At 38.4% G+C, this 11,446-nt stretch overlaps 1 protein-coding gene across 1 annotated transcript in view; it reads left to right on the top strand.

Moving 5' to 3' along the window:
* Positions 1-845: 845 nt before the first annotated feature.
* LOC130705885 (platelet-activating factor acetylhydrolase IB subunit beta) overlaps positions 846-11,446 on the top strand; it is a 45,495-nt gene continuing 34,894 nt past the window's right edge. The window contains exon 1 of the mRNA XM_057535823.1: positions 846-1,066. Coding sequence (XP_057391806.1) covers positions 1,035-1,066 — 32 coding nt within the window. The 5' untranslated portion in view covers positions 846-1,034. The remainder of the gene's footprint in view (positions 1,067-11,446) is intronic.

The raw sequence follows: 11,446 nt of genomic DNA, 5'->3' as shown, positions 1-11,446 counted from the left end.
TTGCTGCACGCGGGCTTTGTCTAATTGCAGCGAGCGGGGGCTACTCTTTGTTGCTGTGCGCAGGCTTCTCATTGCAGTGGCTTCTCGTTGCGGAGCATGGGCTCTGGGCACGCGGGCTCAGTAGTTGTGGCTCCCAGGCTCTAGAGCGCAGGCTCAGTAGTTGTGGTGCACGGGCTTAGTTGCTCTGCGGCATGTGGGATCTTCCGGACCAGGTCTCAAACCCATGTCCCCTGCATCGGCAGGCGGATTCTTAACCACTGTGCCGCTAGGGAAGTCCCTAAATTATTTCTTGATTAAATGCATTGGTTAAGAGGGCATGAGATTGCTAAACGGCTTGTTTACATTATAAGTAATATCAGCTATTCTAAGATCACTAGTAACTAATATTCAATCTTGAAGGTTACTTCAGTTATGGTTGGAACCTTTGGCTTGTGGACAGTTTCTGAAGTACTTATCTTTGTTACTTTTTTCAGGTAATGCTTCTTTTTGTAAATTAGAAAATTGTTTTCTTATCATTAAGGGAAAATTATTGTCTTCTCTAGAAGTTGTATGTTAATATTCAAAATTTAATAAAATTGATATCAATATATCTAGCAGGTGACATGGTTGTGATTGGGTAAATTTTAAAATAGTGTTCTTTTGGCTCAGTAATCTATTAAAGATAATTTAAAATATGTAAAATGACTATTTTAGCATTGATTTTCACAGTAGGTTACAAAACATCATCTGATATTCATATTACCATCATAGTAAACCTCACCTTTGAAAGTGTATACTGCAAATAATAATTTAGAAATAATTTAAATTCTAAGTGAAAGAAATAATCTTTCTCTTTTTCTTCTTAGGTGGAATGAACCTTACTTGTTGAATATCTCCTGGTTACTCGTTGGATTCACTTGTGGAAGAATCATTTTCCCCTGCGTGGAAGCCACTTAGTGGCATATTTAATTATAAATCCAGGGATTGCAAAGTTTTTTGATTTCCCAAAGGAGGGACACACCACTATATCAAATAAGCTTGACATTACAGCCAAAATGGTGCTGTCCCAGAGACAACGAGATGAACTGTAAGTTTCTCTGTTTTGTGATTTTTAAAAAATCCTCTCATAAAGGACAAAGTAGTAAATTAAAATACAGCTTTGGGAGACATATGCTAAATTAAAACTATTGTTATGAGAGTTCAAATATTGGTTTGGGCTCTTGGGTCTGATTTTAAAACTGGATCTTATTTTGACATAGTATTATTTACCCGTTTGACATAAACGTGTGTATGTTTAAAGCAGAGCAAACAAGTAAGTTAGTTGGGATAAGTTCTATCCTAAGCTTGTCTTAACTCTTATGTTCAATAGGAAGGTAGGTGCTTCAAAGCTCTTCAAAATTTTTTTGTCTGGAATCTATGTATTAGAAAAGTGAAAGCTTTTTTGTTGTTTTTACTGCTAATGCCTTTCCTTTTTGTCTTACTGTGTGGTTTTTTTTTAATATAAATTTATTTATTTATTTTTAGCTGTGTTGGGTCTTCGTTTCTGTGCGAGGGCTTTCTCTAGTTGCGGTGAGCGGGGGCCACTTTTCATTGTGGTGCGCGGGCCTCTCACTGTCGTGGCCTCTCTTGTTGCGGAGCACAGGCTCCAGATGCGCAGGCTCAGTAGTTGTGGCTCACGGGCCCAGTTGCTCCGCGGCATGTGGGATCTTCCCAGACCAGGGCTCGAACCCGCGTCCCCTGCATTGGCAGGCAGATTCTCAACCATTGCGCCACCAGGGAAGCCCTGTCTTACTGTGTTTTTTATCTTTTATCATCCAATGGCTATTGTATTTGAACTTTATGAGGTGGCTAGTATAGTTAATGCAAGTGCATTAATGAAAGAAGCATGAAATGATTTGACTACTGCTATTTTATAGTATCTTATAGCATCCCATATTTTATAGCATTCTGTTTTTGTAGGTGAGGAATATAGGGGGAACATTTAACTTCATGTTCTAGGTATTTAAAAGATTTTTCTGTGGGTCTTAAAAAACTTCATTTGGAAATAATTTCAAATTTATAGAGAAGTTGTAAGATTAGTACAAAGAATACTCATACATTTTATCCAAATTCACCTATTGTTGTTTTTTACCATTTGCTCTATCATTTGCAGTCTAGCTGTGTGTGTACAGTATTTTTTTTTAACTGGAGTATAATTGCTTTAAAATGTTGTGTTAGTTTCTGCTGTACAATGAAGTGAATAAGCTATATGTATACCTATATCCCCTCCCTCTTGGACCTCCCTTCCACCCCCTGCCCATTCCACCCACCTAGGTCATCACAGAGCACCGAGCTGAGCTCCCTGTGCTATATACAGCAGGTTCCCGCTACCTATCTATTTTATACATGGTAGTGTATATATGTCAATCCTAATCTCCCAGTTCATCCCACCCTCCCCTTCCCCTCACCCGTGTCCACATGTCCGTTCTCTACGTCTGCGTCTCTATTCCTTCCCTGGATATAGGTTCATCTGTACCATTTTTCTAGCTTCCACATATATGAGTTAATATACGATATTTGTTTTTCTCTTTCTGACTTACTTCACAGTATTTTTTTAAAACCATTTGAGAGTAAGTTGCATGCATGAACGACCTTTCCCCCAGGTACTTCATTGTGCGGTTCCTAAGAATAACTATATTCTTTTATAAAACCACAGTACAGTTAGCAATTTCAGTAAAATTTTACATTGTCACAATACTTTTTATTTAATCTACATCAGTTTTGTTAATTGGGCCAATAATGTCCTTTATAGCATTTTTTTCCCCTCTCTGGTACACCATCCAGTCCAGGTTTAGGTATATTTAGTTGTCATGTCACTTTAGTCTCATTTAACCTGGAACATTTCCTCAACATTTCTTTGTCTTTTATGACATTATTATTATTATTATTATTTTTTTAATATTTTGCTACAGCATCACAGGGGTCACTAATGTCCCAACTAACGATCTCTATTTCGTGACTGTTCAAATCCTGGTTTTCTCCACTAAGCCAATGCCGCTCTTGGATTTTAACTAATTAATTAATTTATTTATTTTTGGCTGTGTTGGGTCTTCGTTTCTGTGTGAGGGCTTTCTCTAGTTGCGGCAAGCGGGGGTCACTCTTCATCGCAGTGCGCGGGCCTCTCACTATCGTGGCCTCTCTTGTTGCGGAGCACAGGCTCCAGAGGCGCAGGCTCAGTAGTTGTGGCTCACGGGCCCAGTTGCTCTGCGGCATGTGGGATCTTCCCAGACCAGGGCTCGAACCCGTGTCCCCTGCATTAGCAGGCAGATTCTCAACCACTGTGCCACCAGGGAAGCCCAACATTAATATTTTTGAATCATCTTTAAAAAAATTTTTTTTATTGAATGAAAGATTCTTTAAATTCTGTAGTGCTTTACAATTTTCAGAAGCTTCACACATGATTTCATATAATCCCATAGTAACCCTTTTTTCCTCCCTACCCCTATGTTGCCCCTTCCCCACTTCCGTCACCCCACTGGTAACTAACCACTGGCAACTAACCACTGGCTTGTTCTCTATATCTGTGAGTCTGCTTCTTTTTTGTTTTATCCACTAGTTTGTTGTATTTTTTTTAGATTCCACGTATCAGTGATATCATACAGTATTTGTCTTTCTCTGTCTGACTTAGGTCACTTAGCATAATGTCCTCCAAGTCCATCCATGTTGCTGCAAATGGCAAGATTTTCTTTCTTTTTTTTGGCTGAGTAGTATTCCATTGTATGTATGTCACATCTTTTTTATCCATTCATCTGTTGGCGGACACTTAGGTTGCTTCCATACTTTGGCAATTGTAAGTAACGCTGCTATGAACATTGGGGTGCATGTATCTTTTCAAATTAGTGTTTTTGTTTCTTTCGATATGTACACAGGAGTAGAATTGCTGGGTCATAAGGTAGCTCTATTTTTAGTTTTTTGAGAAACCTCCATACCTTTTTCCACAATGGCTGCACCAATTTACATTCCCACCAACAGTGTATGAGGGTTCCCTTTTCTTGCCAGTGTTTGTTATTTGTGAGTCTTTTTTTTTTTTTTTTTTAATAGAGTGTTTCTCATTTTATGTTTGTCTGTTTCCACATGACTAGATCCAGTTTATGCATTCTTGGACAGAATACTACATAAATAATTTTGTATTCTTTTCAGGATATCATATCTAGGGACACAATGTCCATTTGTCCCTCAATGATGATGTTAATTTTGATTGCTCAGTCTAAATGTCTGATGTCTCCACTATATAGTTTCTGTTATTTCCTTTTCAGCAGATAAGTGGGGAGATACTTTAAGATCATGCAAGGTTTTTTTTTCCTGTCGATAATTTCTCCTCTAGATTTAACATCCATTGATGATTCTTGCTTGAATGATTCTATACTACAGTGGTGGAAAAGTGATGATTTTCTAACCCCACTACTCATTTTGTATTTATTAGCACTCAGCTTTTTACTGTAATCAGTGGACCTCCTTCTCCTTTTTATATACTTGTCTTTTCATTATTGGTATTAACTCATGGGTTCTTATATTTTCGGTTATCATTCATTACTATTGTACTGTTTTGGTGCTTGAATTGTCCCAGATTGTCCCATAGGAGCCTCTTCAGTTGACTCTTATCTATGCCCCTGTCATTTTTTGTGAGTACCTCCTTACTTTCTACAATAACAGGATATTCCAAGCTTATTGTTTACCTATCTTGCCTTAACCTTAGAATCAGCCGTTGCTCTAGAAAGCCCTGGTTCCTCTTAGTGGGGAATGGTATTTGAGACCAAGATATGGGCACTAAGTGTACTCATTACTACTGGGATGTCTTTGCTTCTGGGCCCTTTAAGTAGACAGAACTAGGATATACATGTATGTATTAACACATATACAGACCCCCTAGCTCACATGTGTACTAAGGTTTCTCAGTCTTTGCACAGTTGACGTTTTGCGCCAAATAATTCTTTGCTGTGGGGGCTATCCTGTACACTCTTGGTTGTTTAGCAACATCCCTAGCTTCTATCCACTAGGTGCCACAACCAAAAATATCTCCAGATGTTGCCACTGTCCTCTAGGAGGGCTTTCATACTTCCACAATAGTTTTAGAATTATTACGCTCATACCACTACAAAAAACAAATCTCCTGGAAAGGGTCCAGAGTTTGTATGCAGTTCTCCCCCCATCCATCCTGCCCAAGACTGAGAGTATATAATCAAATACTGTGTAAGTTACGTGGATTTGTTTTGTTCCGTTTTTTATCTCACTCTTCATGTACTTATATCATTCATTTGAAATACAGTTGGGTTCATGTGTTCTAGTGTTTCAGTTTCTGTGTTTTGCATCACATCCCCTTCCCATCTTCTCTAGTTGCGGCGAGCCGGGGCTACTCTTCGTTGCGGTACACGGACTTATTGCGATGGCCTCTCTTGTTGTAGAGCACGGGCTCTAGGTGCGTAGGCTTAGTAGCTGTGGCATGCGGGCTTTAGTAGTTGTGGCTCGCGGGCTCTAGAGCACAGGCTCAGTAGTTGTGGCGCACGGGCTTAGTTGCTCCGCTGCATGTGACTTCTTCCTAGACCAGGACTTGGACCCGTGTCCCCTGCATTGACAGGCGGGTTCTTAACCACTGTGCCACCAGGGAAGCCTGCAAATGTACTTTTATAAGCCTGCAAATGTACTTTTATATTATTGAAGGCATGTCTGGTTTTTAAATCATTCTTGTTTCTAAGTCACTTCAGATCCTTTTCTTCTAGATACCTTGTGTGAGCTGACTGCAAGTCATGCTTATTACCCTCATAATCAGGATCAATATTTAAACATTATGGCCAAGAATAGAGCTTTTATATATATGTGTGTGTGTGTGTGTGTATATATATATAAATTTGTTTATTTTTGGCTGTGTTGGGTCTTCGTTTCTGTATGCGGGCTTTCTCTAGTTGCCGTGAGCGGGGGCTACTCTTTGTTGCAGTGCGCGGGCTTCTCATTGTGGTGGCTTCTCTTGTTGTGGTAGGCACGCGGGCTTCAGTAGTTGTGGCTCACAGGCTCTAGAGCGCAGGCTCAGTAGTTGTGGCGCATGGGCTTAGTTGCTCCGCGGCATGTGGGATCTTCCCGGACCAGGGCTCGAACCCATGTCCCCTGCATTGGCAGGTGAATTCTTAACCACTGCGCCACCAGGGAGGGCCCAAGAATAGAGCTTTTAATATGGCTAAAACTCAGTTGAGAAGGGGAGAACCTAATTTCAGGTGGCCAAGTTTTTATAGAATTTGAGATAAGAATTGACTTAAATGTGCTCATCAAGCAAAAAAAAATTGTCTTACAGATCTAAATGTAAATTTGGGAAGTAGATTTAGTGTCCTCCAATTTTTAGTAAGGAGATAAAATGAAGGGATTTGCTTTTTCTCCTGTTTTTGAAAATGATGTGAACATATATTTACTATGATAGCAAGAAACAAATGTTTATGTACCTCTTACAAGTAAGATATTTTTTGGCACCTCTGTTAGCCTTTGTAATATTTTAGCATTTCTGAAGGTTGGATAGCAGTTAGGCTATAAAATTCTTTGAGGTGTTTTTGGAAAAGAAATGAAATTAATTTTAACAAACTGTTTGAAACAGGTAATTTGTGATTCAACTCAGCAAATGTGTATTGCCTGCCTTCTGTGTTCTTACTACTCTAGGGCATATAAACATGAATAATAACATGAAAACATTTTTGTGGATATGACAAACATCTTTATTTTATAGATAAATCGAGGATGGGAGAAATTAAGATTATCCAATTTTATGACACTAATAGAGGCAGTTTTCTGACTTTAAGTTCACTATTCATTAAACAAAATTCCATTACCAAAATTAATATATGTCAAAAGTAAACATAGCCCCCTAGTTTCTCAGTCCCACTTTCCAGAAGTGACCACCGGTCACCTCTGTATATTATAATTTTTTCACATATTTTCATGTTTTTACAAAAATTACATGAACATCTTTTTTTCCTTAAGATTTATAAGATAGAATTATACTTTACAACCTGTTTTTAATATTTTTTGTCACCCTTTCTTTGAGTTTGGAAATGGTACTATCTGTTGTTAGTTCATCTAATAGCTACTTATAGCAAAATAAACTCATATCTCTATTTTTTTTTTAATCAAATTTTACACATTGATTTCCCCCCATGAAAGATGAAGGAAGTCTGTTACTTTTATGTTGTCCTGGTTGATAATATTTGTACTGTTTGATTTGATGTTCACCCCTAGTTCCTTTGTGCCACAACTTTCCCATTCTTGTATTTTTTAACAGCTGTAATGAAGTATAGTTGATATACAAATAACTGTACATATTTAATGTGTACAATTTGATGAGTTTGGACCATTCTTGTATTCTTATTTTTCCCAATCAGAGTTATAAATATTAAGGGAAAAAATGGCCATGCATTAGACTGCAAAGAAAATCTCAAATTCCAAAAAAGCAGAAATCACGTAGGCCTCATTTGCTGACCATAATGCAATAAAAATACAAATTAATAGCAAAAGGAGAGAAAAGAGAAATCTATTCATGTGAACATTTAAAAATATACTTCTAAATAACTGTGGAATAAAGAGAGCAAAATAAAACTTAGGAAGTGAAGAAATCAGTAATAGTGAGGGTACTCACCTCTGGGATATAGCCCACATAGCATACAGAAAATTAGATGGTCTTTACTCTTTTAAGAAAAAAAAACAAAGATGAGGAATGAACATTCAATTCAAGAAAAAAGGAAAATAAGCTTAAAGGAAGCAGAGGGAAGGAATAATTAAAGCAGATATTAATGAAATAGAAAATATAACTTGGTAACTTGATTGGTAAAATTAAAAACTAGCTTTAAAAATAGACAAAACTGGGGCTTCCCTGGTGGCACAGTGGTTAAGAATCCACCTGCCAATGCAGGGGACACGGGTTCGAGCCGTGGTCTGGGAAGATCCCACATGCCGCAGAGCAACTAAGCCCATGCGCCACAACTACTGAGCCTGCACTCTAGAGCCTGTGAGCCACAACTACTGAAGCCCACATGCCTAGAGCCCGTGCTCCGCAACAAGAGAAGCCACTGCAATGAGAAGCCCGCGCGCCGCAATGAAGAGTAGCCCCCACTCACCACAACTAAAGAATGCCTGTGCGCAGCAACAAAGACCCAACGCAGCCAAAAATTAATTAAATTAATTAATAAAAAAATAGATAGTAGGGGAAATTGCAGTGGGGCTGGGAGAATATGGGAATGCTGCACTACCTACTCAATTTGTTTCTGTAAATCTAAAACTGTTCTAAAAAAGTCTAAAAAAAGGATGTTACAGAGTATGTAAATATGAAAAGATTTTTTTTTAAATAGACAAAACTGAAAGAAAAAAGACACAGATGAACAATATAGTAATGAAAAAGGCAGCATAAAATGAACTCAGGTGATTTTCAAAATTATGAGAATGTTCTATCCTATTAGATTTGAAAATCTAAATGACCCAAGTGATTTTCTAGGAAAATATATATGATAAAATCTGTTCAGGAAGAGGTAGAAAACCTGAATAGATAATTGACTGTAGAGGAAATGGTAAAAATAGTTACAGATTTCAAGTCCAGACGATTTTCAAGCCTAGACTTTCTGTCAAGTCTTTAAGGACCAGTAACTTCCCAGATTATGTTGTCTCTTCCAGAACATAGAAAAAGGTGGAAAACTTAGGAGCTCATTTTATAAGGGTAGAATAACCCTGATAGTGACACTAGGCAAAAGGAAAATAACAACAAACATTATACACTAATTTTTTACGTGAACTCAGATATAAAGATACTAAATAATATAACAACTGAATCCAGTAGCATATGAGAAAAGTTAGTCATGGCCAAGTATGATTTATCCCAGGAATGCAAAGGTTTTTCAATATTTAGAAACCTGTTAGTGTAATTACTATATTAATAAATAGGAGAGAAAAACGTGATCAATCCAGGAAATACAGAAATAGCGTTTTTGTTTTTTTTTTTAAAGTTGTACAATTTTTATTTATTTATTTATTTATTTATTTATTTATTTATTTATTTATGGCTGTGTTGGGTCTTCGTTTCTGTGCGAGGGCTTTCCCCAGTTGCAGCAAGTGGGGGCCACTCTTCATCGCGGTGCGCGGGCCTTTCATTATTGCGGCCTCTCTTGTTGCGGAGCACAGGCTCCAGACGCGCAGGCTCAGTAATTGTGGCTCTCGGGCCTAGTTGCTCCGCGGCATGTGGGATCTTCCCAGACCAGGGCTCGAACCCGTGTGCCCTGCATTGGCAGGCAGATTCTCAACCACTGCGCCACCAGGGAAGCCCCAGAAATAGTGTTTTTAATACTCAATCCTGATTGTTAGAAGTTCTGAGAAAATAAGGAATAGGATATTTTCTTAACTTGATTAAGGCTCGTTGCCAGAAATTTACAGCAAACATTAGAAATATCAAGTGCATTTCCATTAAAGTCTAGAAGAAGTTCAGAGTTCCTATGTTCCTGCTACCATTTAAACATATTTGAGATTCTAGCCAATGCAGTGAGGCAACAAAAAGAATTAGATAAAACTGTAGGAAAGGAAGAGACCAAATATATTTGTAGGTGATAGCATCTACGTAGGAAATACAACAGAATCAACTATAGAGTGATTGGGTTTAGTATGGTGGCCATAAACAAGATGGCATTCAAAAATAAATTGTTTTTGTTATCAGGTAATATAGTAGAAAAGATTACTTTGCCCTGTTTCTAGTGAAAAATGTGAATAATGGGAAGGTGTCAGAACTTTCATATTATTAATAAAATTAAATAGAATCCCAATCAAAATCCAAACAGAAGTTTTCATGAATTTGACCAGCTTGATTTGAAAAGTCATCTGGAAGAGAAAAATGGTTATGAAAAAATTATGAAGGATTAATGAGAAAGAACTAATTGTACCAGATATCCAAACATTACTACAAAGGTAGTAAGTAAAATATTTGTGGACTAGGCAAATAGGTTAAGGGTACAGATGAAGTTCAGAGACAGGCCCATTTATCCATAGAAATTCAGCGTATGGTAAAAGTGGCTTTTCACATCAATAGAGAAAAGATGTACTGTTCAGCAAATAGTATTAGTACAGCACATTGTTAAGATAAACTTGAGTTCAGATGAAGTAAAAGCCCAAATTTGTTAAACACATAAAAATTACAGTGTAGAGGACTTGCCTGGTGGCACAGTGGTTGAGAATCCGTCTGCCAATACAGGGGACACGGGTTCAAACCCTGGTCTGGGAAGATCCCACATGCCACGGAGCAACTAAGGCCATGTGCCACAACTACTAAGCCTGCACTCTAGAGCCTGCGAGCCACAACTACTGAGCCTGCGTGCCACAACAACTGAAGCCCGCGCGCCTAGAGCCCGTGCTCCACAACAAGAGAAGCCACCGCAATGAGAAGTGCGTGCACCGCAACAAAGAGTAGTCCCAGCTTGCCCCAACTAGAGAAAGTCTGCGCGCAGCAATGAAGACCCAACGCAGCCATAAATAAATAAATAAATAATTATGGTATAGAAATGGTAGAAGAAAATACAGCCTTTTGGTAGGAAAAGACTTCCTAAAGATACCAAATGTGGAAAACAAAAGAAGTGGTAAATCTGACTATATCGAATTATAAAATTTTTGTAAGAAGAAAGACCTAAAACAAAATTAAAACACAAGCGACCTGCTGTGGAAAATATTTGCAACACATATAACAACGGAATGGCATCTAGAGTATATAAAGGAGTCCTAAAAATTGATAAAAAATTATCACAAACAACCAGTAGAAAAAAGAAAAAATATTACTAAGGCCATTCACAAACAAAACAAATTTTAAAATTGGCCAGTAAACATGTGACATAGTATTTAACATCCGTAAACAAAACAAGATACAGTTTGTTCTTTAAACAATTGTCCAAAATGAAAATGATGATAACCTTGGCTAGCAAGGGTGTAGGGAAATGGGTTCTCTCAGGTACCGGATGGATGTATACATTGTTATAATTTCTTTAAAGGTCAGTTTGACAGTATCTTTTTTTTTTTTTTTTTAATTAATTTATTTATTTTTGACTGTGTTGGGTCTTCGGTTCGTGCGAGGGCTTTCTCCAGTTGCGGCAAGCGGGGGCCACTCTTCATCGCGGTGCGGGGACCGCTCTTCATCGCGGTGCGTGGGCCTTTCTCTATCGCGGCCCCTCCCGTCGCGGGGCACAGGCTCCAGACGCGCAGGCTCAGCAATTGTGGCTCACGGGCCCAGCTGCTCCGCGGCATGCGGGATCCTCCCAGACCAGGGCTCGAACCCGCGTCCCCTGCATTAGCAGGCAGACTCTCAACCACTGCGCCACCAGGGAAGCCCTGACAGTATCTTTTAAAATATGTTCTTTGATCTAACGGTTTTCTTTATAAAGAGCTCTTTTTAGCACATATGCAAATATTTCTGTATGGATAGCTATGTAAA

The sequence above is a fragment of the Balaenoptera acutorostrata genome, chromosome 20 (genome assembly GCF_949987535.1).
Source record: "Balaenoptera acutorostrata chromosome 20, mBalAcu1.1, whole genome shotgun sequence".
NCBI lineage: Eukaryota > Metazoa > Chordata > Mammalia > Artiodactyla > Balaenopteridae > Balaenoptera > Balaenoptera acutorostrata.
This window is presented reverse-complemented; position numbering and strand designations above follow the sequence as displayed.